This window comes from Bubalus kerabau, chromosome 23 (assembly GCF_029407905.1).
Source record: "Bubalus kerabau isolate K-KA32 ecotype Philippines breed swamp buffalo chromosome 23, PCC_UOA_SB_1v2, whole genome shotgun sequence".
Classification (NCBI taxonomy): domain Eukaryota; kingdom Metazoa; phylum Chordata; class Mammalia; order Artiodactyla; family Bovidae; genus Bubalus; species Bubalus kerabau.
Window position 1 is genome coordinate 22,999,671 of NC_073646.1, and position 26,909 is coordinate 23,026,579.

A 26,909-nucleotide genomic window follows, 5' to 3' on the forward strand; every position below is an offset into this window, starting at 1 on the left:
ATTTTAAAACGTAAACATATTATTTCTCTTTTTTCAGCTACTTGGATTTGTCCAATGCTGCCTAGGGTTTATATGAGCAGCTCAAAAAGATCTGATGTGGGAATAGAAGCCACATTTAGAGAGGGAGCTTGACCAGAGTTTGGGGGATGACATAGATTATTATTACTTGGACTTCCTCAAAAAAAGGATTATTCTAAAGCCATCACAAGTGGGGTTTTATCAGAGTGCCTAAGTTTTTACTTTTCTTCCCCATTTTGATGTTTGCCCTGCTGGGGATAAAACAGAACTGTGAGTTCTATTTCACAACTTGCAAAACTGATTTTAAATTCTTCCAAGAGATGCACCTCTTTTCCAACAAAATATATCTCTCCCCTCTTGGAAGGTGAAGGTCCTCACCATCAGCCACCGAACCCAGTTAAGGAGGGACTGTCCCAAGCACACGAATTTCCTGCTGGGAATGTTGGAATCCCTGACCCAGTCACGTGGGGCCAGGGTCCCGTTCCTGCAGGGGTCTCCAGCCCGTCCAATCCACACACTGCTAGTTCCTGCTGTGACCACACCCCAGGAGGATGGGATTCTCCACACTAATTTGTTTGCTTTTTCTTCTTCCTTATATGTGGTTGGGGAGGTTACAGTTTAAATCTGTAGCAGAAGGTTTAAGAGTCCACAGGTCCTGTTGACCTGAGCAGTGGTCCCCAACCTTTTTGGCACCAGGGACTGGTTCCATGGAAGACAATTTTTCCATGGACAGCAGGGGTCGGGCGGTTGAGGGGATGGTTTCAGGAAGATTGAAGCAATAGGGTTCTGGCTCCTATGAGAATCTAATGACCCTGATCTGACAGGAGGCTGAGTTTAGGCAGTAACGTGAGTGATGGGGAATGGCTGTAAATACAGATGAAGCTTCACCCACTGGCCCGCCACTCACCTCCTGCTGTGCAGCCTGGTTCTTAACAGACCACAGATGGGAAGCAGTCCAGAGCCTGTAGGTTGGGGATCCCTAGACTAGAGAAATCCCTAACATAGCACTGGACCTGGCCAAGCCCTGCTCAGACAACGAAGATGAAATTACCCTGGAACAAGCTTCCCTCCCCACTCCTAGGACCACAGCTTAGCCCCATATAGATTAGGGAGGAGAAACAGGGAAAGAAGACAGCAAGACGTCTTTAATTGTCCTGAAGCCAGACAAAAACCTTCTTGTTCATCTAGATAAACCAAATCCAAGGTTGGGAATTCCCTGGCGGTTCATTGGTTAGGACTTGGTGCTTTCACTGTTGAAGCTGGGGTTTGATCCCTAGTGAGGGAACTAAGATCCCACAAGCCATGCATCACAGCCAAAAAAAAAAACAGTGAATGAATCGAGGGTAGACTCCACCTGACTTAGGAGAAAGTGGCAGCAGAGCACATCCTGTGTGAGGCTGGCACCTGTAGCCAGAGTCTTCAGAACCTGCTCTGATCCCGCCCGTGGGGCAGAAATGGGGCAGAAATGGGATCTGGCCACCGCCTGGTTTCCAGATGGTTCTCACACCACATAGGAAGCAACCACGTTCCCACGTCTCACAGCCACACATCGCAAATACACACAACCAACGCAATTCAGTAGCTTCCAACGTTCAGATCATCTCCTTCAGGCATAATCACACTGTAATCTTACTTTGAAATTTTTTTTAAAAAAATTGTTTTTAAGGTGCTCTCCTTTAATCAGTTGAACTCATCACATTGAATATTCCAGCAATTCCCATCAAGGATACAATGCAAACGATTGCTTCAGAGATCTGCACAAGAGTTCCTAACAAGTCCTTGATATCACTGGGGGTAGACCCACTCCTAATATTTGTGGGGCCCAGGGCCAAGGTTCATATGGAAACTCATAGGCCATATGGGTAAATATTTAGATGCTATAGATAAGCTATGCCCACCAAAGACCCCAGAGCTTACTTCCCAGGATACCCCTTGACATGGGCACTAGAGGAACCAGGGGGCCCGCCCTGCCCCCTGCAAGCCTGTGTGGGGCCCAGATGTGCAGGGCAAGCCAGGCCTAGGCCAGGACTCCTGGACAGTGACTGACTGGCCTGAAGCCAGGATGGGGACTGATCTAATCACCCTCCCAGGGGTCAGGACATCCAGTACCCCTCCCATCATGCTTCAGGTCTCCTATTGAGGTTTCTAGTTAGTTTGAAGCCCCTCCCAAAACTTTCCCATCACAATGAGGACAGTTACTGGGATCCTGGTCTGCCCAGACCCCAACACTGGGTGACTTGGGGTGGTCATCCCTAAACAAAAGCTAGAATTTTTTTCATTTTCTTCTTTTCATGAAGAGAATCTCACCCCAGTTCTCCTCCATCGGCCCTCCCAGGCAGATCCCAAACCAGCTACCAAACTTGCAGAAAACTTTTTCCGTGAAAAAGACAAAACAAAACACCAGCAACAACAAAAGCAGAGCCCAGCCCTGTGCCCTTGGAGCGTGAGTACTGCCACGCTGCAGCAGTAGGAAGGGCTGCAGCTGCATCCGTGAGAAAACCCACAGGGCCGTGAAGTTCTGAGCACTGAGCTTGAACTTCAACGCCAAGAATGCACTGACCACCTTTTCCCGCTGCCCTACTGCTCCTGCACATGCGCCGTGATTGTAAAGATGCTACCATCTGCTCAGCGGCTAAGCACCAGGCCCTCGAGTCATTGTCAACCCCTCTTTCTCTCACATCCCACTGCCAGTTCTTTAGGATTTACCTTCAAAATGCATCCTGAGTCTCTCACCACCCATCTACAACCGAGTCCATGCCATGGTCAGCTCAAGTCTGGGTTCTTACAGCCCTTTCAGCCACACCAGCCCCACCCTTCAAGGGCCCACACCTGGGTCCATGCTCTCTGCTCTCACTATCTTGGAAGTCTTCTTTTTTTATATATGCCTTTGACAGTCACCTTTATTTCATCTTTTCTTCCAGTTTTATTGATATATAACTGATATACAGTGCTGTATAGATTTAAGGTGTACAGCATCATGGTTTGACTTACATACATCATGAAATGATGACCACAGAATGTTTAGTGAACATTCACCATCTCATACAGACACAAAATTAAAGAAGCAGAAAAAGTTTGTTTCCTTGTGTTGAGAACTCTCAGGAGTTACTCTCTCAGTTTTTATGTATAATGTCCAGCTGTGTTAATTTTATTTACCATGCTGCACATTAAATCCCTAGTACTTATTTTCCTTATAACCTGGAAGTCTGTACCTTTTGACCACCTTCATTTCATTCCCCTCCCCCTAGTCCCCACCTCTAGTAACCGCAAATCTGGTCTCTTTTTCTATGAGTTTGTTTTTGAAGTAGATCTGACCTACAATTGGAGCTTCCCTGGTAGCTCAGCTGGTTAAGAATCTGCCTGCAATGCAGGAGACTCCAGTTAGATCCCTGCTTCAGGAAGATCTGCTAGAGAAGGGAACAGCTACCTACTCCAGTATTCTGGCCTGGAGAATTCTATGGACTGGGGTCCATGGGGTCACAAAGAGTTGGATATGACTGGGTGACTTTCACTTTCTAACCTACAACAGTATGTTGGTTCCTGTTACACAACAAAATGATTTGATATTTCTATACATTTCAAAATGATTGCCATGATAAGTCTAGTCACCATACCATCTTGAAATTCTTAATAATTTTATAACAAGAGGCCTTGCATTTTCATCCTGCATAGGGCCCTAAAAATTAGGTAGCAGCTCCTACCTGTCATCTCTGTTAGAATGTAAGCCCCGTAAGGGTGGGACCTTAGCTCTTTTGTACCTCAATGAAGGCAGAATTTATCCAACTGATACTCTGGCCCAAGTATTCCAGGAAATAACTCTAATACTGGGTGGGTAAATACTGGGATCCCCACCTAAAGGCCCCTTCCCCCAAAACCTTAGGGCCTCTCTATGATCCAGTAACAAGAGTTAACACACTTGTTTCGAAGACTTGCCCTGGGCCTCAACTAGCCTCCCCTTTTTCCCCTTTGAAGGGCCACACCTGTGCCCCTTGGGGTGTTTAAACATTTCTGTCAGTATGCCAAGACCCAGAAGAGCCCCTGGCATTTTGTAGGTGCCCCAGAAGCCTTGATGAATGAATAACTAAATTCATGTGTTTATCCAGTGACTAAATAGATATTGCATGGTCATTGCCAGACTCAGTACTAAACGAATGTTCGTGTGTTTTGGGAAAGAGAGCTTGTGATCTAATGGGAATCCCAGGATGCCCCACCAGCTACCTACATTGCAGGGCCCAGGGCAAAATGAAATGTGTTTCTGGTTCAAAACGCAGGCCAAAAATACTGTTTCCCTTCTTCTGCCTTCTCTCTCTCCACCTGTCATGGTGTCTTTTACTTGCTATGTAATGTCACACTCCCTCCGGCATAAGGACACTCAAGGGTGCCCAGGGCTTGCACCCAATCCTGATTCTCCCTGTGTCCATGCCCAGGAGCCAAGGGTGGCAGCAGTCAGTAGTTGGGGTTGGGGAGGGGGCAGCTAGGAACCACCCCACGGAGAACGGGAGGTAGCAATGTGGTGGGGAGTGGGATGCCACATGAGTTGAGGTTCGAAGCCCATGGTGCATGCTCCATTGGCCCATCAGACTTATTTGAAAAACACACATTCAAAGATAAAGCTATTATGCATTTCAGGATGATGACTACAGACCGTTAACCCCAAACCCAGTGTGTTAGATGTAGACTCCTCCTGCTCACGTGCTGTCCTCCAACCAGGCACCCCCATGTCTGTGGAGGGGGATCTCAGGGCTGGCTGGGTGCAGGCAGAACCCTCTCTCCTTCTCTCCGCAGGGGCTGTGAGGGCCTCCAGCGTCTTCCCCATCCTCAGCGTCACGCTGCTCTTCTTCGGCGGGCTCTGCGTGGCAGCCAGCGAGTTCCATCGCAGCAGACACAACGTCATCCTCAGCGCGGGCATCTTTTTTGTCTCTGCAGGTGAGCATCTTGGCCTCTGCCCAGAGAGCATCACAGACACCAAACCTAAGCCAGGGCCGGAAGGACAAAGCCATGCTATTCAGGGTTCCCTCCAGGGAAGGAGCAAAAAAATGTTCGACCTGTGTGTTAAGAATGAGAACCAAAGGCTTTAATAAGAAGCAAAGATGCTGACAATCTAGCTGGAGAATGGACAGAGGGAAGATGAGGAGGAGATGGGGTACTTAGGTCGGCTTAGAGATGGGAGAATGATTAATAAGAGTGTGCCTGTGTATGTCTGCTCAGAGTGGGCAGGGAGCGTGTATGGTGTGTATAAGGTGTGACCCGAGAGAAGAGTCCAGTGTGTTTTAAAGAGGTCCAACTTCTGGATATGATCATACACTATTTCTGGCCCCGTGAGACCTGGATTTACTGGTGAACTACTTGTCACAGCTCTTCAAGAACTCAAATCCTCAGGCTGTCCAGAGCATCTCTGGGAACAACAGAAAACCCAGCAGCCTCAGATGCTCTCAGGGAAGATCTTATCAATAGCAGCCCTGACCGGAAGGTGGCAGAGGGTGGTACGGAGGATGAGACAGTCTCGAGAAGGGTTCCTGTTTCTGCCTCCTCTCTCCTCCTTTATCTCCATCCCTCCTCTCCCCTCCTCATCTTCCTCCCTTTTGGGTTTCCACACCTTCATTGCTTTGCAGTCTCTTTCCACCCCACCCTTCAGTCGATGCCATCTGAATGAAATGCTTTAGAGATGATAAGAGGGAAGAGAGCTTGACTCTTTGATGATGACCTCCAAACTTTAACCCATAATGGCAGAATATTTACTAGGGTAGAAACAGAGGGGCAGCTTCCCCGGTGGCGATAGTGCTAAAGAATCCGCCCGCCATTGCAGGAGATGTGAGAGATGTGGGTTTCTATCCCTGGGTGGGGAAGATCCCCTGAAGGAGGAAATGGCAACCCACTCCAGTATTCTTGCCTGGGAAATCCCATGGACAGAGGAGACTGGCAGGCTACAGCCTATGGAGTTGCAAAAGGGACAGATACGACTTAGCGATGAAACAACAACCACAAAAAAAGAATAGCTTACCTGCCTGGATTTGAATTTTGGCTAAACTTATGGGACCCTGGAAATGTTACCAAATCCCTGTAACTTGATTTCCTCAACTATAAGATGGGGGGAAAAGTACAAGTGCTTATTTCATAGGGTTGTTGGAAGGAGGTTGAACGTAAAAAGCACAATATTATTTTCTAGCAAGTTAAAAGCAACACAATAGTTCTGAAGTTGGAAGCCCAGCTTCCCAGCCCCCTCTAAGATCTTTCTCAGTATCCTCCCTATTCTTTTCCCTTCTTGGAAAAGGGGAAGGTGGACGGAATCCAGCGCTGAGTGTCTGGGAACCAACTCGAGCCACAGACCATCTTGTCAGGAGGATAAGATCAGCCTATGATTTTATTAAAGGCGACACTCGGTGTGGACAGACGCTAACAGCTGGCAGACCCAGGGACCTGCATTGCTTTGAGGCACGTTCTAGTTGTTGGGGGCCCCTCCAGACCTCGCGGTCTCTGACTGACCCAGGGGATGCTGTGTTGTGCTGACATGAGGGTTTCCTAAGCAGGAGAAGATCATTATTTTGTCCCCTAAGGGGATTGTGAAGGGAGAGTGTGTAACCAGCAAATGTCCTGTTACAAGGGGTGTTGTGAGAGACAGCAGGTAGAATAGACTCACGGGAACCGGGGAACACAAGGAGCAGCGACAAGGCCCTGAGGGGGAACCAGAAGCAGGGGGTCTAGTCCTAGCTCTCCCCCCACCACTGACCTCCCTGAGGGCCCTAAAGAGCCTCAGTTTTTCCACCTACAAAATGAAAGTAGGATTCAGCACTCCCGAAGGCTCTTTTTGCTCAGTTATTCTAAGGTCCTATGATTTCTGGCAAGCAGTCAACAACCCTTTATTGAGTACCTACTATGTGCCAGGAACTGGGCATTATGCTCAAGACCATGGGCTCTGAAGTCAGGCTGCCTGGGGCAAATCGTGGCTCTACCACTCCCCTGTGTGGTAACCTCAGGCAAGTCTCTTAACCAATCAGTGCCTCTGTTTCCTAATCTGAAAAATGGGGGTAATAATGGCTCTACCTCTTAAGCCTGCTCAGAGGATTAGATAGTTGGTATATGGAAAATGCCTAGAACTGCATCTAGGTGGCAGTAACTGTGGGATGTATAGTGCTAAGTCACTTCAGTCATGTCCAACTCTGTGACCACGTGGACTGTAGCCCGCCAGGCTCCTCTGTCCTTGGGATTCTCTAGGCAAGAATACTGGAGTGGGTCACCATGTCCTTCTCCAAGGGATCTTCCCAACCCAGGCATAAACCTGCATTTCTTATGTCTCCTGCATTGGCAGGCGGGTTCTTTACCACTAGGACCACCTAGGATGCATAATAGCTGGTATTATATATGTTGTACCATTTAATTCTCATGTTGATTCAATTTAACAAATATGCACTGTGCTCTTGCTTTGGGTCAGGCTCTGGGCAAGGAGATGAGACCATAGTGGTGAACAAACCTAGCTAGATCTGAGCTCAGGGAGCTTTTAGGAGACAATCTTAGGTTCAAACCCCACCTTTGCCATTTCCCAGGGCTTCCCAGGTGGACAGAATGCACCTGTCCATGGAGGAGATTTAAGAGACACCAGCTCAATCCTTGGGTCAGGAAGATCTCCTGGAGGAGGGCATGGCAACCCACTCCAGTATTTCTGCCTGGAGAATCCCATGGACAGAGGAGCCCGGTGGGTTACAGTCCATGGGGTCACAAAGAGTTGGACACGACTGCAGCAGCTTAGCAGGAGCACACAGGCCATTTCCCAGCTGTGTTGACTTGGGAAGTTATTTTCTCTGTGTCCCAGTTTCCTCATCTGTAAAAAAAAAAAAAAAGGTTTTTTGTTTTTTTGTTTTTTTAAAGCAGGACTGTTGCAATGATTAATTGAGATCATGCACGTAAAGACTTTGCACAGTGCCTGGCGTATCGTCAATGCCCTAGAAACAAGTGGCAACTCACTTGGCTTGTCACCTCCTTTAACCTGCGCTGACATCCGAGTATCTCTTTGAGTTTCTTTTTTTTTTTTTTTAGCAAGACTTCTTTCCAGGGCTTCTCAAACTTTGCCACCAAAATTTCCCTGCAGGCAGAGGAGAGTGAAATATGTGACCCTGGGGAGTCAGGGGGCATCACCAGAAGCTGCCTTCCATGAGCTGAAATGTCTTTGAAGTCTGTCTCCCATTTATACTTAAAAATTCATGTGAATTCTGCTCTCTTCTCCTTATTATATCCATGTTCACTTTAATATAAAAGAATGTGTCTTCCCTACTCATCTTCAAGCCAAACTGACACTCCAGAAACAGGGGCCGTTTTTTTCACCCTGTGGTTTTCTGCAGCTTGACACAGGGCTGGCCGTGTCAACCCCCATATGAAGAAATAGCTCCGTGATTAGAACCCGCTGCCTACCTGCTGAGTGCCTGTGCTGGGTAAAACCAAGAGGAGACAGGAAAGAAGCAGACCCTGGCCCTGCCTTCTAGGGGAGAGTCCTAGATGGAGTGTGGCCAGAGATCATATTCAAAACATGAATCCCTTTAATGCATGAGCACCAGTCAATCAGAACGGTAGCACTGGAGTAGAATGGAGTGGCCCTTGCTATGCCAAGCTTTAACCCTTTGTACAGATGAACCTATTTGCAGGGCAGAAGTAGAGATGCAGATGTAGGGAATGGACATGTGGATCTGAGGTGGGGGGATGAATTGGGAAATTGGGACTGACATATGGGCACTGCCATGCATAAAACAGATAGCTAGCAGGAACCTACTGTAGGTTCCTACTAGCTCAGTTCGGTGCTCGATGGTGACCTAGATGGGTGGTAGGGATAGGGGGTGGAGAGGTCCAAGAGGGAGGGGATATATGTATGCCTATCAGTGATTCATGTTGTTGTACAGCAGAAACTAATACAACATTGTAAAGCAACCATGTTGCTCAGTCACTCAGTCATGTCCGACTCTTTGCAACCCCATAGACTGTAGTCCGCCAGGCTCCTCTGTCCATGGAATTTTCCAGGCAGGAATACTGGACTGGGTTGCCACTTCCTACTCCAGGGGATCAAACCCATGTCTCTTGGGTCTCCTGCATTGGCAGCCAGATTCTTTACCACTAGTGGGAAGTTCCAAAGCAACTATACCCCAATTAAAAAGAACAACAACAACAACAAAAAAAAAAACTTGGTTGCTGGACTCTGGGGAAATCCTGAGGATCAGGATTTCCTGATACAGGAAGAGTATGAGGTGTTCAATGGTGGGGATACTCAGCAGGCCAATGGAAATCGTTATTTACCAACTAGTACTGGGAACTGTGGGCTTCCCAGGTGGCGCTAGTGGTAAAGAAGCAGCCTGCCAATTCAGGAGACGTAAGAGACCTGGTTTGGATCCCTAGGTCCAGAAGATCCCCTGGAGGAGGGCACAGCAACCCACTCCAGTATTCCTGCCTGGAGAATCCCATGAACAGAGGAGCTTTGTGGGCTACGGTCCATAGGGTTACAAAGAGTCAGATATGATGGAAGTGACTTAGCACGTACGCACTGGGAACTGTAAGAAGGGACAACTTCCATTTAGAGGCAGCCTGGGTTTGTAGGCTAGGAGACTCCAGCTGATGTACAAGCCTCCCTGAGTCATTACTGGTATAAGGCTCAGATGAGGCCCTTAAAGCAAAGAGACACAAAGAGATATTGTTAGCTTTGGACAATCATGTGAGAGAAGCAGCCACAGACCCTCAGGTTCTTTCATTCCTTCTTACTACTCCCTAGAGAATCAATTTCTCTCCAAGCGACTGGGCAGCTCTTTCCAGAACTATTCTGTTGGCTCTTGGGGACACCAAGTCTGCAGACCTTGCCTACTGGGGACAACAGCTTCACATTCCCCAATTCCTGATGTTTGAACAATAGCTAATTTAAAACATTATTGTATCCCCCATGCAGATAAAAAGATATAGTTAGTTACTGTCCCTTACCCATGGGTCATTCTTTCTCCAAACTTCGTTCCAGACCCAGAAATATCCACTGGGCAGCCATATCTGGACTCTCAATAAGCACTTCTAACCCCGTTCTTCTTCTCTAAGCCTCCTCTCTCTGCTGCCTCTTATTGAGGTTCAAGATGCCATCAGCCTTCCCACCATCCAGGCGAGACCGCTACTATAAGTTATTCTCAACTCTGTTGTCAACAGCCTTTCATCTCCTGGTGAGCCAGGAGCTGTTCAGGACCTGCTCAAACGTCACCTTGTCTTCAGGACAAAGTGGCTTAGTCATCCTCTCTTTTTGCTCCTGAACCATTTTATATATGTCTCTGGTGGAGCCCTGACTGTATTTTGCTGTAATTGCATTTACATGTCAGTTTCTCCTACTAATGGTGACGAACTCAAGAGCAAGGATCTGTATCTCGTTCATTTTACCATTCTCATGACTTAGTGCTGAAGACTAAGTTTTGATGGAATGAATTGTTTCTAAGGGAAAATACATGCACTTTGATTTCTGCCGCACTTGCTGGAGGAGTAAGGTGTATTCTTTAGCTGAATGCTTCCCTCCAGGGATGGATCAGCAGAATTTTTCATTTCCCGAGAGACAGACCCTGCAGGAAGAGTTCAGCAGTTGGATTTCCGGCCATAAATCCATTCTCCTCTCTCCCTGTCATCTCCACATTTTCAAAATAAATAGTTCAAGCCTGAGTCACAGTTACCTCTGAGGTTTATAAAGGATGTATTTTTCTTTCCCTTTCTTTTAGGGTTAAGCAACATCATCGGCATCATAGTTTATATATCAGCCAATGCTGGAGACCCTGGGCAGCGTGACTCCAAAAAGAGCTACTCCTATGGCTGGTCCTTTTACTTCGGAGCCTTCTCTTTCATCATCGCGGAAATTGTGGGTGTCGTCGCCGTGCACATCTATATAGAAAAGCATCAGCAGTTACGTGCCAAATCCCACTCGGAGCTCCTGAAGAAATCGACCTTCGCTCGCCTTCCACCCTACAGGTATAGATTTCGGAGGCGGTCGAGTTCCCGCTCCACGGAACCCAGATCCCGAGACCTGTCCCCCATCAGCAAAGGCTTCCACACCATCCCTTCCACTGACATCTCAATGTTCACCCTGTCCCGGGACCCCTCAAAGATCACCATGGGGACCCTCCTCAACTCCGACCGGGACCACGCTTTTCTACAGTTCCACAACTCCACGCCCAAAGAGTTCAAAGAGTCGTTGCATAATAATCCGGCCAACAGGCGCACCACGCCCGTCTGAACTGACCTCGGCCCTCTGCCCTCCGCCCCAGCACAGCGCGGGGGGAAGTGGACAGAGGAGTCTCTGAGGTTGCATGGCATGGTCCTCGTGATGGTATTACTTTTTACAAAGAATGAAACCAAATGGACTCAGCCCTCTCCCACATTTCGCCCCTCCCCCTCCAGGTCCTAACCGGTCCATCCCTTCCCCCACTTTTCAAGCCAATCCCATGATGTCGTTTCTCTCTGTGTGTATCTGTGACAGATGTTTTCCTCTCTTCCTTCTTTACTGGAAGGACCTCCTCATTCTTCCCTCCTTGGAAGAGGACTTTACTCAAAGTCACAGGTGGTGGCTGGGTGGGGGGTGGTGGGGTCTCCAAATCCCCAGGTGTGTGCACAGGTGTCCCCATTGTCCACTCATGCAAATCCTCAAGCCACTTAACCGCCCAGGTGGCCCAGAGGGAGGCATTCACCTTTCCGTGTTAGAATAACATGACCAGAAATCAAAGATGTCAGAGCCCCGAAGCAGCTAATGTAATAAGCACTCATGTATTAAAGGTTTTGCCTTGTTGTAACTCACAGAGCGGGGGTGCTTTGTTTCTTCTGGGTAATTCCTGCACAAATTCACTGCCCTGCCCTCAAGCTGACTCATGTCCACGTTGAAAGCTGAACTTTGCTCATCCACACTCCAGTCACTAGGAAGGATCCGCCTTCCCCTCTTGAGGACAGCAAGGTGCTGTCACCAATGGCAGAGTCTGTAACCCTTGCCTGAATCCCCAGAAGCTACTGGGGGCAAACATGTGTTCAGAAATCTAGCTCTGGTACCCAGTAGCTCTAGGAACTGGGGAAAGTCCACCTGATCTTCAAGCCTCAGCCTTCTCATCTGTAAAATGGAGCATGGTACAGTATTCTCCTCAACAGAGTTGTGAGGCTTAAATAGAACGTCTTGTGTAAAATGATTCAGTTCAGTTCAGTCGCTCAGTCGTGTCCAACTCTTTGCGACCCCATGAATCACAGCACGCCAGGCCTCCCTATCCATCACCAACTCCTGAAGTTCACCCAAACTCATGTCCATCGAGTCTCTGATGCCATCCAGCCATCTCATCCTCTGTCTTTCCCTTCTCCTCCTGCCCCCAATCCTTCCAGCATCAGAGTCTTTTCCAATGAGTCAACTCTTCACACAAGGTGGCCAAAGTATTGGAGTTTCAGCTTCAACATCAGTCTTTCCAGTGAACATCCAGGAATGATCTCCTTTAGGATGGACTGGTTGGATCTTCTTGCAGTCCAAAGGACTCTTAAGAGTCTTCTCCAACAGCACAGTTCAAAAGCATCAATTCTTTGGCGCTCAGCTTTCTTCACAGTCCAACTCTCACATCCATACATGACCACTGGAAAAACCATAGCCTTGACAAGAAGGACCTTTGTTGGCAAAGTAATGTCTCTGCTTTTGAATATACTATCTATGTTGGTCATAACTTTCCTTCCAAGGAGTAAGCGTCTTTTAATTTCATGGCTACAATCACCATCTACAGTGATTTTGGAGCCCCAAAAAACAAAGTCTGACACTGTTTCCCCACCTATTTCCCATGAAGTTATGGGACCAGATGCCATGATCTTCGTTTTCTGAATGCTGAGCTTTAAGCCAACTTTTTCACTCTCCTCTTTCACTTTCATCAAGAGGCTTTTGAGTTCCTCTTCACTTTCTGCCATTTAAGGGTGGTGTCATCTTCATATCTGAGGTTATTGATATTTCTCCCAGCAATCTTGATTCCAGCTTGTGCTTCTTCCAGCCCAGCGTTTCTCATGATGTACTCTGCATAGAAGTTAAATAAGCAGGGTGACAATATACAGCCTTGACCTACTCCTTTTCCTATTTGGAACCAGTCTGTTGTTCCATGTCCAGTTCTAACTGTTGCTTCCTGACCTGCATACAGATTTCTCAAGAGGCAGGTCAGGTGGTCTGGTATTCCCATCTCTTGCAGAATTTCCCACAGTTTATTGTGATCCACACAGTCAAAGGCTTTGGCATAGTCAATAAAGCAGAAATAGATGTTTTTCTGGAACTCTCTTGCTTTTTCCATGATCCAGAGGATGTTGGCAACTTGATCTGTGGTTCCTCTGCCTTTTCTAAAACCAGCTTGAACATCAGGAAGTTCATGGTTCACGTATTGCTGAAGCCTGGCTAGGAGAATTTTGAGCATTACTTTACTAGCATGTGAGATGAGGGCAATTGTGCAGTAGTTCAAGCATTCTTTGGCATTGCCTTTCTTTGGGCTTGGAATGAAAACTGACCTTTTCCAGTCCTGTGGCCACTGCTGAGTTTTCCAAATTTGCTGACATATTGAGTGCAGCACTTTCACAGCATCATCTTATGCTTTTTACCTTATGGATGACATCTGGGTAGACTGAGCATTATCTGAGTTTTGACTTCCATAACAAATACTATAGATCAGGTGGCTGGGCAGTTCCAGATCAGGATGACAGCAGATTTTGTTCTTGGTGAGGGCTCTCCTCCTAGCTTGAAGACAGCCACATTCTCACTGTGTCCTAACATGACAGAGCCACTAACTCCATCACAAGGGCCCACCCTCATTAAGGGTTTTCCCGATTTCTTAGTGGTAAAAAACATCTGCCTGCAAAGAAGGAGATGCAGGAGGTGCGAGTTCGATCCCTGGATCAGGAAGATCCCCTGGAGAGAACCCACTCCAGTATTCTTGCCTAGACAATCCCACAGACAGAGGAGCCTGACGGGCTACAATCCATGGGGTGACAAAGAGTCAGGCATGACTGAGCATGCACTCTTGAGCTTGAGCTTGATCCCTAATTACCTCCCAAATGCCTCATCTCCAAATGTCATCATTTTGAAGCTTAGGGCTTCAGTGTGTGGATTTAGATGGTGGGGAGGGATCCCATTCAGTCCGCAGCAAGCATGACTGTAGGAAAACTGAAGCCAAATGGAAGCTAGTCTCTTTGGGGGGTAAGGGTGTACTTTGCACAGTCCCTGAGGGGCTCAGGGGAGTGAAAGTGGAAGGACATTTGAATATTTTGAATATTGATACCAGAAAGCATGAGAGACAGATAGCATCTCTGCCTGCAGTGATTCCTGGGGTGAGTGTGGCACACACCAACTTGTCACGCCTCCATCCCACTTCCAGCTCCAGCCACTCAAGGGGGCAGAGTTATGGTCATAGGAGCTTACACTTACCTAACTCTGCTAGGTACCAGGCTGTGTTGTGGAAACTTACACGTATTGCATCATTTAATCCTCCCAGAAATATACGCATTTTACCAAGGAGGAAACTGAGGCCAGAGAGGGTGTGTGATTGTCCAGACTTCATTCCCACTGCAGGCTCCAAATCCTGGGAAGCCAGTCACGTGCCCACACTCACACCCACAGTGAATTTTATTGTAGAGCGCAGACTAGTAACAATTTGTTTTGTTTGACACTTGAGAGACATTGCTTGCAAATTACACACATACATCAAATTATCTCACTGAATCCTTAAGACAACCCACGTGTAGGAAGAATTATTATCTGCATTTCAGCAGGTGAGGAAATAGAGGCTCGAGGAGAGTGTCTTAGGTACCGATAACAGAGCCAGCATTGAGAGCCAAGACTCTGTTTCCTAATTTGACCAATTTCCTCCCTCTGCCCGCATTTCCCAAACCTCAGTCATTTGAATTCAACCCTCGCAAAAATGTTTCATACCCACGTACCACACTGGCCATTATTTATTTAATGTTTCTCTTTAAATTGACTTGCTTTTTACTTTAATAAATATATCTTGAAAATGAACTTTATATCACTACTGTAAAAAAGAAAATTGGAATTGCTTACCATAAGCAAATGGTAACTAGGAGAATAACTACAGAAAAAAGCAACACAGTCCTGCCATATTCTAGCTGCTGCCTATTGTAAGCCAAAGGCTGGCTGCCTGCTCTTTGTAAAAATGGACATAATCAAAATGTTAGAAAGATGTTAAGATACTCTAGCAACAAAGAAAATGCTTCCCTTGGCTTAATCAGGAAAAACGGCAAGGGGAAAACCTCCTCACTAACACTGCTCTCTAATACTGCGGCCATGTGTCAGGTCAAATTATCTCATCCAACACTTCGGGAGGAGTGGCTCCAGGCACTCTTGGAGAGGGAAATATCTAAGAGATGGAGCAGGTAGGTGATGGATACTGTGAAGGGAAGACTCAGCAGCCTGCAGCCCTGAGAACCAGGAGTTTGCCAAAAACAGGGCATCTGGGGAGCTGATCAGGGATGGAGAGAAAAAACCCAGTGGCTTAACTAACTGGACATCTGCTCAGGAGACCCAGTACGAAGTCCTCTGCAAAGGCCAGAGAGCTGGAGGAGAGGAGCAGGCACCTGACCCCTGGAAGGACCCCCTTGCTCCCTGCAAGGTTTCAGTGTGTGAGACCTCAGAGTGCCTTTGCGTGAAGGCCGCTCAGATGCACCCGGCTGGCTGGCATCAAGTACATATTCATATCAACACTTCCAGTTCACAGCCAGGACCCTGGGCAATCCTGGTCATCCAAAGTCCTGTGAAGAGTATTCACATTCACTAGGCGCCTACTGCGTGTGCCAAGCAATGTGTCAGGAACTTCTCTTAATTTGTGTTTTTCCATCCTAACATTTGGGTATGTACTATCATTAAATCCATTGGATAGATGTTAAAACTTGCAAAGAAACAGCAAAGGAGGTGCTCGGACTGGCATCTACCTGACTCTAAACTCTATGCAATAGCCACTCACTAAGCCTTCTGGGTCACACTTCTCAAATCTCTTGCTCCACTGCTGAGTTCCCCTCCATTTCCTTCACCACAATGCAGCTCCTTTCCCAGTCCTCTCATTTATGGACCAGCAACATCCTACGGCCAATTTCAAGAGCAGAACACTGGGGCTTCTCTGTCTTGTATCTCTATTCTGCAGCCCTCAGGGCCAAGTTTTGTCTCTACCTTTCAAGAGGGCATAACATTCAAGCAAGCAGACGCTGTAGCTGCACTGCCCAGATTTGAATCCCAGCTCTGCATTCATCAGCCATGATGACCTTAACAAGATGATCTCCCTGTGCCTCAGCATTCCCTGCTGTAAAAGGGACGCAAAAGTAGTCCTTACTTCATAGGTTTGTGGTGAGGATTCAATGAGCTTATTTTCATAAAGCACTTAGAAATATACTTGAAAGAAAATATGTACCGTATAAATGTTGCTATTTTGTGTTAGTTGCTCAGTCATGTCCGTCTCTTTCTGACCCTATGCACTGTAGCCCACCAGGCTCCTTTGTCCATGGGGATTCTCCAGGCAAAAATACTAGAGTGGGTTGCCACGCGCTCCTCCAGGGGATCTTCCCAACCCAGGAATCAAACCAGGGTCTCCTGCATTGTAGGCAGATTCTTTACCAGCTGAGCTATCAGGTTAGCTAATATTTTATATTGTTCTCAGATTTACATTGTTCCTACTGGATCATTTCCCACCAATCCAATCTTATTTTCCAGATTGTGTAACACACACCTCTAATCAAGCCAGCATCTACATGCATGCCTGCATGCTAAGTCGCTTCAGTTGTGTCCGACTCTGTGTGACCCCATGGACTATAGCCCCCCCAGGCTCCTCTGTTTACGGGGATTCTTCAGGCAAGACTACTCGAGTGGGTTGCCATGCCCTCCTCCAGGGGATCTTCCCGAGTCAAAGATCAAACCTCTTATGTCTCCTGCACGGGCAGGTGGGTTCTTTACCACTAGCGCCAGCTGGGAAGCCCCCACATCTACATACCTATTCCCAGCTCTCTGCTGTTGCTGATGAGTGTTATTCCTGCCTACAATGTTTCCCCTTGCCCTCTCCATGTTTTGTCCATTCTTCAAGAGCAAAAATCAAGCCTCGTCCACCTCCATGAAGTCTTTAGTGGCTTCTTGGGCTACATAACCTCTCACTTCATAACATTCATTCCTTCATTCATTCATCTAGCACTTATTACCAAGTACCTACTATGCTACTATGTGTCAGAAACAACTACAATCCCCACAGATACAACCACTGTCAGTCCAGTGTGGGAGACAAGTACTAAACAACTAGACACACGAATCAGCATCGTTTACAATTGTGTCATAAGGGGAAAACAGAGAGCAAAAAGTACATAGGCCTGTAAACAGGGAGCTCTAATTTTGTTGCAGGGTCAAGTCTCAGGAGTTGGCATTTACAATTATACCTAAAAGTAGAGTTTGTGTTATCCAAGTGAAAGAAGGACACGGGGAGGGAAAAAAACCTCAGCATATGCAAAGGCCCTGAGACTGGAGAGACCCCCCCACCTCCAACTCCTAAAAAGTCAGTAAAACTGGAATGCATACAGGTTACAGGAAGGGCGGCATCAGACAAAACCAAGGGAAAAGCTGGATCCAGAGGATAGAGAATTACAACCATGTAAAAGATTTGGAATTTTGACCCTGAGTACATTCAGAGGCCACTTATCAGCCATATAAAAAAAAAAAAAAATGAAATAAGGCCATTTGCAGCAACATGGATGCAACTAGAGATTATCATACTAAGTGAAGGAAGTCAGAAAAAGAAAGACAAATACCATATGATACCACTTATATGTGGAATCTAAAATATGGCACAAACGAACCTATTTACAAAACAGAAACAGATTCTCAGACATAGAGAACAGATTTGTGGTTGCCAAGGGGAAGGGGAGTGGGGTGGGGAAGGGCTGGGAGTTTGGGATTCCTAGATGTAAACTATTATATCTAGGATGGACAAACAAAAGGTCCTGCTGTACAACAGAGGGAATTATATTCAGTATCCTGTGATTAAACCATAATGGAAAAGAATATGAAAAAAATAATGTCTATATGTGTACAACTGAGTCACTTTGCTGTATAGCAACAGGCATAATGTTATAAATCAACTATACTTCAATTTAAAAACAAAAAAATGTTCAGAAAAATTTTTAAAGACTTTGAAACATAAAAAAAAAGGAATTTTAATTTTAGGTATACGTTCAGTTCAGTTGAGTTCAGTCATTCAGTCGTGTCTGACTCTTTGCAACTCCATGAATTGCAGCACATCAGGCCTCCCTGTCCATCACCAACTCCTGGAGTTCACCCAAACTCATGTCCATCGAGTCAGTGATGCCATCCAGCCATCTCATCCTCTGTCATCCCCTCTCCTCCTGCCCCCAATCCCTCCCAGCATCAGAGTCTTTTCCAATGAGTCAACTCTTCGCATTAGGTGGCCAAAGTACTAGAGTTTCAGCTTTAGCATCAGTCCTTCCAATGAACACCCAGGACTGATCTCCTTTAGAATGGACTGGTTGGATCTCCTTGCAGTCCAAGGGACTAGCTAGAGTCTTCTCCAACACCACAGTTCAAAAGCATCAATTCTTCGGCGCTCAGCTTTCTTCACAGTCCAACTTTCACATCCATATATGGCCACTGGAAAAACCATAGCCTTGACTAGACGGACCTTTGTTGGCAAAGTAATGTCTCTGCTTTTGAATATGCTATCTAGGTTGGCCATAACTTTGCCTCCAAGGAGTAAGCGTCTGTTAATTTCATGGCTGCAGTCACCATCTGCAGTGATTTTGGAGCCCAAAAAAATAAAGTCTGACACTGTTTCCCCATCTATTTCCCATGAAGTGATGGGACCAGATGCCATGATTATTTTCTGAATGTTGAGCTTTAAGCCAACTATTTCACTCTCCTCTTTCACTTTCATCAAGAGGCTTTTGAGTTCCTCTTCACTTTCTGCCATAAGGGTGGTGGTGTCCGCATTATCTGAGGTTACTGATATTTCTCCCAGCAATCTTGATTCCAGCTTGTGTTTCTTCCAGCCCAGCGTTTCTCATGATGTACTCTGCATAGAAGTTAAATAAGCAGAGTGACAATATACAGCCTTGACATACTCCTTTTCCTATTTGGAACCAGTCTGTTGTTCCATGCCCAGTTCTAACTGTTGCTTCCTGACCTGCATATAGGTTTCTCAAGAGGCAGGTCAGGTATATGTTAGAGACAATCTATTTGTCTTTTCAGAAATTTTATGTTAGGCACCTAGGGAAATATTAGTTTCCTAAATCTCATCTTTTGAAATAAATATTTCTTTAATAGTTTTTGTATTACGTGCTTTATCCACAGTCTCTGGTGGATGGGGGCTTCCCAGGTGGTGTAGTTAATAAAGAATCCACCCGCCATTGCAGGAGATGCAGAGGAGCTTGGCAGGCTACAGTCCATGGGGTGGCGAAGAGTTAGACACGACTGAGTGACTCACACAAACATACACACACTTACACACACACACACACACACACACACACTCTTACACACTTGCTGCCAGACACAGCTGATTGGATCACAGTTTGTATCTGATTGAAGGCTAGCCGACTCATTCATAGGGAGGCCGGTAACCTGGAACTTGTGACTTGACTTTAAAAGGTAAACTGAGCCAATCAGATGATCTCTGCTGGAAATTTTAACTAACAGCCACAGAAATCAGTTGCTAGTTGGCTAGGGACAGCGAAACAGAAAAGATACAAGGAAGCCTTGGGACTAGGGTGGCAACAATGGGGCAAAGGCAAGCTGAAGTTATTTTTAAAAATAAGAAAAAACTGGTCATGAGGAGACAACCCTGCAAAGCCTTCCCATTACACTTAAATAAAATCCAAAATTTTGCCATGATCTCCAAAGTCTTGCATTATTAAGACCATACTAACCTATCCATCTTTTATTCCATGCCACCTTTCATGTTGCGGCCTACACTCCAGTCACATGTCCTCCCTTTTCAGTCCCTTGATCCAGCCAAACATATTTCTGCCTCAGGGCCTTCACATCCAATGCTCCCACTGCTTGAAATCTCTCTCTTTATATGGTTGTCTTCTTCCCGTTCTTCAGGTCTGAGCTGACAAGTCACCTCTTTGTTTGCCAATTCTCAAAAGCAGATCCCCTGTTATTCTCTATTATAGTCCATACTTATTCCCTTGATCATTCAGAAGGGTGTAATATTTTATCTTTTGTGTATCTGTTTACTTACTAGAAGATAAGTTCTGTGAGACCAGTGTCCTTGACTGTCTTGTTCTAGCTTTTCATCTGGTAAGTGCTCAACTATGTAAAGGGAAGAAAGAGAACGCATGGAGTATTATTTAGGGGAAAACAAGTAGCACAGGGAGAGGAAAAGCGTGGCTTTCTTGGATTCTAATGGCTTCTCTGTCCCATTTCCTTCTGGCCCAGTCGTATTTCAGGGGATCTCTGGGAGACTTTTTCTGAATTCCTTCAACAATCTCCTCTTTCCTCGAGCAAGCTTGAGTGGGTCTCTGTTCCTAGTCACCAAGTGAACACTGACAAGAACTTCTGAAGCTTCCAGAGCTGGAGAACACCCAGCCATATGGGAGCAGCTGAGAGTCCCTCTTGGGGACAGCGGGATAGCTGGACCAGAGTAGTATTTAGCCAGGATGTTTCTAGAAGGGGGGTCAGAACTTCAAAGCCAGTTTAGTTCAGAAAGAGCCAAGACTGAGACAGAACCGGGGACCGAAAACCAAGGGGCAGTGTCTGAGGGCCAGTAAATCGTGAGCCGAAAATCAAAGCCAGCATAAAGGCAATGGCAAGGCCATGTTATTGGCTGAAAGCAAGCACCTCCTGGGTGTTAGGTAAAATTTATGGACTGCTGATTCCTTCTTTGCAAATAATAGCAAAACCAACCAAACAAAAACCAGTTTTAAGATGGTGGTCTGTGGGGACTTCCCCTGTGCTCCCTCGGTTAGGACCCAGCACATTCACTGCCACAGGTTTGCTCCCTGGTTGGGGAACTAAGAACCTGCAAGCCTCAAGACACAGCAAAAAAAAAAAAAAAAGATGGTGATCTGGACTTCAGAGGGCCTTCTCTGATGCTTTAAGTAAAAACCTCTTGGCTGCAAGTAATACTCAGTTCTAACTTAACTAGACTGTGTTGATCAGGTAAACTAAGTTATCATAACAACCTCCCAAGTTTCTAGGGTTTAACCAAATAAACCTTTACTTCTTGCTCACACAAAGTCCAATGCAGGTGTTTTTGGCTGAGTCACGCTCCTGGATGACTCTACTCAAGTTGTAACTCAGGGGACAAAGCTGCTTCTGTCCTGCAGTTGTGCCATCTTGTGGCTTCAGGGTGGCCTGATCTCATCCACCTGGGTAGATGGGGGAGGGGAGAGTGGTAGTGGTAAGAAAGCAAAGGATCATGCCCCTAAACTCAATCACCTTGACCCAGAAGCAACCCATTCATTTCATTAGTAAGAAGAGTCACATGGCTCCAGATTCCAGGGGAAGTGATGTTGAAAATATCATCCACAGCTGGAGAGTTGGTTCCTAGTAATAACTCTACATGACGTAAGGTAGGCATTGATCTTTAGCAAGTGACTGCTCATTTCTGTCGTTCAACTTAAGTAAGAAAAAATGTTGCCTTTGTAAAAAGAAATCTCAAGTTTAGGTTAGTTAATGGTTTCCCTGGTGGTTCAGCAGTAAAGAATTCACTTGCAACACAGGAGACACAGGAGACGTGGATTGCATCCCTGGGTCAGAAAGATCCCCTGGAGGAGGGCATGGCAACCCGCTCCAGTATTCTTGCTAGGAAAATCCCATGGTCAGAGGAGCCTAGCAGGCCACAGTCCAAGTGGTCACAAAAAGGAAAAGATGACTGCAGCTGTTGAGCACACACACACAGGTTAGTTAACTCAGCAGCTCAAAGATAAATCCAAGGACCCAAAGATGTTCCATCTTTCCACAGTTCCATCCTTGGGCCAGTATCCATCATACCCAGGTACAATATCCCATCATAGACAGATGCAACATCTGTGCGAGATGCTGCCTCTTTACTGTGCGTCTTTAAGAAGGAAGAAATCTTTATTAGAAGCTACTCCATTACATTTCCCCCTATTTGGCCAGAATTGGGCCGCATGTCCACCCATAAGCCAGTCACCAATAAAGGGAATAACATTACCATGAGGGACCCAGACCAGTGGTTCTTAGCCTTGGATGTCCATTAGCACCATCTGCAGGACGTTTTTTAAAATACAAGTGTTCAGACACTCGCAGCTGACTCTCAACTTAACTGATCAAAAGGGGGCCTGAGCTTCATGAGTCGCCAATGACAGATTAAGGAACAAAGTCTATTTACATTCTTGTTTAGCTTAATCCATGAGATGCTCGTAAAATTTGGGAACTTGAAGTGATAAAGCAAATGGGGAAAATGATAGCAACCGGTGCATCTGGATAAAGGATAGGGGAAGAAGCTCTTTCTTCATTCTTGTGATTTTTTTTTCTATAGGCTTGAGATTATATCAAAATTTAAAGTTACAAAAGAGGGGGGTGATGGGAACTTACATATAAAAGCCAGGATTTTGAAATTCTTTTGAAAATCAGAGAATCTGGAGAAGTGGAGTCTGTGTTCCTGCAGAAAATAAAAAGTAGATCTGATAATAGAGCCCAGAACTCTGAGCAAATACATCCAAGCCAAGGGCCTTGGCATCAGTATCATTATCTGAAGCTCAGGTGAGTCTTAGAATCAGTCTTGGGACTCAGTGTCTGGAATCCTTTCCATTTCTATTCATTCTCTTCTATCCTGCTCCATTCTCTTCCAGCCTCTAAGTATAGCTTGGATTATTTTCTGCCAAATGCAGCACCTTGCACTTGCCCACACTGAAAGCTCATCCCTGGCAACTCCTCTGCCCACTTGCACAGCCTGGTGAGCTCTTCCTGCGACGACGTGTCGCCAGTGGCTTGGCATTTCACTCCCTGGCACAGGGATGTGTCACCGGCGCATGTGGCGCTCTCACCACTCACTCCTCCGGATCAGTCAGGCAAATGTCAGCGAAGACCCAGCCCAGCACTGACACCCTGCTGTTTTCAATTAATTGATTAACTAACTCATCACAACCCAACCAAGCCTCTGGAGGCAAGCAAAAGTGGCCAGCTGTGGTTAATGTAAACAACAGAGGAATTTTGTGTAAGGCAGAACTTCTCAAAGGTGGTGCAAGCGACATTGGGGTCTGGATAACTCTGCTCTGGGGCTGTGCTGAGCATTGTAGGATGTTTAGCAGCAGCCCTGGCTTCCACCCACCAGATGCCAGGAGCACAACTGCCCTGCCCAACCCCCAACGTTGTGACAACCAAAAATGTCTCCAGACAATGGCAGAAGTTTTTGGTGGAGATGGGGGAATTAAAACCTGCTCCCAACAGAAAGGATTAAGGATTAAACCTAAGAAAAGATGGCAATCTTGAAACAGAGCAGGACCCTGTGGGGCTCCTGGGCCTGGAAGCACTTCTGTGTCCCCCATTCTTTCCTTGTTTATAGGGAGTAGACTCCAGTCTCCATGATCTTCCTTGAGTCCCAGAGGGCAGATTCAAGTTGTTGCTACTCAGGGAATGGAGAGGGGCTGCAGAGATAAGGAAGGAAGAGTGTGGAAACAGTGGTGAAGCCTTGGAGCAGGGTCCTGGTTCCCCCTCAAGGGTACCCATAAAGAGCTCATCTTTGAGCTCTTTATAGAACTCAGTCATTTAAGGGCATATAAAGGGTATATAAAATCATTTAAGGGTACCCATAAAGAGCTCATCTTTGAGCTCTTTATAGAACTAAAGCCCCCAACAAATGGAAGATGTTAGCATTTGTCATTCCAGAGAAGACCACCTGAAGCCAGATTAAAGGAGTTCCAGCCCCGCACACAATTCTTATCAGCAACCCCAGGCTTGAATCATTGCTATAAAACTCCTCACCAAATCCTCCCAGGTTGGGATACACAGTTCCTTAGGACACAAGCCCACTGGGTTCCCCTTTGCCTGGCAAAGAAATAAAGCTCTTCTTTTCTACTTCACACAAAGCTTTGTCTCTATTCTATTCAGCACCAGTGCGTAGGGGCTGAGTTTTTGGCATCATATGAGACATTGTAGGGTTCTAGACAGCAGGGACTGTTAGATGGTTGGATGTGAATCCTGGCTCCATCATTTTTATTTGTGTGACTTAATCTCTCCATGCCTCAGTTCCCTTATCTTTAAAGGGAGACAATCAGGATAAATTAGGTTATATCATGGAAACAAATAAGCCCCAAATATTAGTAGTTTAAAATACAGGCTATGTGTCCACTGGGGGTCAGCTGGGGTTTTGTTCATCTTGCTCAGTAGAGGGTCCACCATCTGGATATTGCTGGTCAAAATGACAAGGAGAAAACAGAGATGCTAAACTGGCCCTTAAAAGTTTCTGCCTGGAAATGATACATATCATTCCTGTTCATAATTCATTGATCAAATAAGTTATGTGGCTATACTGAATTTAAAGGGGATAACAAAGTGAAAACCTACCACAAGCCCAGAGAAAGAAGAAGGGGAAATACTGATTGACAAACAGCACTAAAGTCGAATATGAGTAATAACAATACTGACCTTATAAGTTTGCTGGGAATAGTAAACAAATTAATCGTACAAAGTTCTCAGAACAGTGCCTGGCATCTATTAACTACTCTATAAATTTTGGCTTCTTATTACTGGTCAATTCGCCCAGCGTTTATTGAGCACTGTGATGGTCCACTTTATGTGAATATCCCAGTAGTCTCATCAAACACTCATCTTGGTGTTGCTTTGAAGGATTTTACAGATGTGATTAACATCTGTAGTTGACATTACGTAAAAGGAATTATTTTCAACAATCTGGGCCACCCGATGCAATCAGTTGAAGGGCCTTAAGAGCAGAGCCAAGGTTACCCTAAAGAAGAAGAAATTCTGGGGAATTTCCTGGTGGTCCAGTGGTTAGGACTCAGTGATTTCACTGCCAGGGACTGGGTTCACTGGGTTCACTCCCCGATCAGGGAACTAAGATAATGCAGGATGTGTGGCATGGCCAAAATAAATAAATAAATAAATTCTTCCTGAGGACAGTAGCATCAGCTCCTGCCCAGGTTTCCAGGCTGCCCTTCCTAACAGCCTGTGCTACAGATTTCAGATTTGCCCAGCCTGCCCCACAATCACATAAGCCAACTCCAGGCAATAAATCTGTTTACAAGAACTTTCCTAGTGGTCCAGTGGTTAAGACTCTGCACTTTCAATGCAGGGATCTCAGGTTTGATCCCTGCTTGGGAAACTAAGATCCCATATGCTGTGCTGTGTGGCCAAGAACAAAATAATAATAATAATAATAATAAATTTTTAAAGGAATAATAAAAGTAATAACTGATAATAAAAACACTTTACAGCCTTACCTGTCAATATCTTCCCCCTCCCTGCTTTCCCTCTTCTTCCTGCTGCTGCTGCTGCTAAGTCGCTTCAGTCGTGTCCGACTCTGTGCGACCCCAGAGACGGCAGCCCGCCAGCCTCCCGCGTCCCTGGGATTCTCCAGGCAAGAACACTGGAGTGGGTTGCCATTTCCTTCTCCAATGCGTGAAAGTGAAAAGTGAAAGTGAAGTCGCTCAGTCATGTCTGACTCTTAGCGACCCCATGGACTGCAGCCCACCAGGCTCCTCCGTCCATGGGATTTTCCAGGCAAGAGTACTGGAGTGGGGTGCCATTGCCTTCTCCGCTCTTCTTCCTACCTCTTGTTAAAGACATAAGTTCTAGGTTTTATTCCCCACGCCTGTGATGACTCATTTCTGATTTCTGACCCTTTAGTACTGACCCCCCCTCCCCGCACCTCACCCCCCTGGCGGACGTTTCCTGGTTTGGCCCCATCCCCCTGGATCTTTCTGTTACCAGCCACCACCTACCTCCTTAGATGTCTAGCAGTTTCTTCCCCCGTGTTGGGCATTCTTAAGGCTAAAGAGCTTGGGAGAGCAGAAATTTTGAGCCACATGACTTCGGGACCAACTGCCCCCAAAGTAGGCCTCAATTATATACTGATTATGCTGAATTAAAGTTAAGAAACAATTGATGTAACAGGACACTTTGACCCTCCTCTGTGTTTCTCTGGAAGCAGGAAATAAACTTCCCATGTGATACATATAGCTATATATGAAATAAATAACCAACAAGGGCCTACTGTAGAGAACAGGGAACTATACTCAGTATTATGTAATAACCAGTAAGGGAAAAGAATCTGGAAAAAATGGATATTTATGTATATATGTATAGCTGAATTACTTTGCTACACACTTGAAACTAACGTAACATTGTAGATCAACTATACTTCATTAAAAATAAATAAATGAATCTTTTTTAAAAAGAAAGAAGAGGGCAGAGAATCCCCAAGTCAAAGAAAATCAGTCAATCAATAAGTAATCAATCATTAAACTTCTCATGGGAAAGGTCCATTCTCTGCATCTGGAGGTAAAGAGGACACCCTTATCTGAGGTGAGAAAACTGTATAAACAAGTCTTGTTACCTCTTTACTTTCCCCAAGCCCAAACTCCGTTTAGGTAATTCACTAATTAAGAAAAGTGAAAGTGTTAGCCGCTCAGTCGTGTCTGACTGTTTGCAACCCCATGGACTGTGGTCCACCAGGCTCCTCTGTCCATGGGATTCTCCAGGCAAGAATACTGGAGTGGGTTGCCATTCCCTTCTCCAGGGGACTTTCCCAACCCAGGGATTGAAGCCGGGTCTTCCCCATTGCAGACAGATTCTTTACCACTGAGCCACCAGGGAAGCCCCCACAGCCTAATTTTCTTTGTCTCATCAATTCCTCATACCTTTATTTCTTTGTCTAAAAAGTATACAAGCTGCCTGATTTGGCCACTTCTTAGATTCC

The 26,909-nt window shown here is 46.0% G+C and overlaps 1 protein-coding gene and 1 long non-coding RNA gene across 2 annotated transcripts in view; one reads left to right on the forward strand and one right to left on the reverse strand.

The window, feature by feature from the left end:
• The window catches only part of CACNG3 (calcium voltage-gated channel auxiliary subunit gamma 3), a 97,899-nt gene extending 86,122 nt beyond the window's left edge, over nucleotides 1–11,777 (forward strand). Inside the window, exons 3-4 of the mRNA XM_055561599.1 lie at nucleotides 4,804–4,944; nucleotides 10,734–11,777. Of these exons, the coding sequence (XP_055417574.1) occupies nucleotides 4,804–4,944; nucleotides 10,734–11,245 (653 nt within the window). The 3' untranslated portion in view covers nucleotides 11,246–11,777. The remainder of the gene's footprint in view (nucleotides 1–4,803; nucleotides 4,945–10,733) is intronic.
• LOC129637443 (uncharacterized) lies at nucleotides 4,810–24,740 on the reverse strand. Its single transcript, XR_008707469.1, has 3 exons — nucleotides 24,620–24,740; nucleotides 22,568–22,634; nucleotides 4,810–5,063 (listed from the first exon to the last, which is right to left on the reverse strand). It is a non-coding gene; the product is annotated as an uncharacterized LOC129637443 (long non-coding RNA).
• Nucleotides 24,741–26,909: the final 2,169 nt, after the last annotated feature.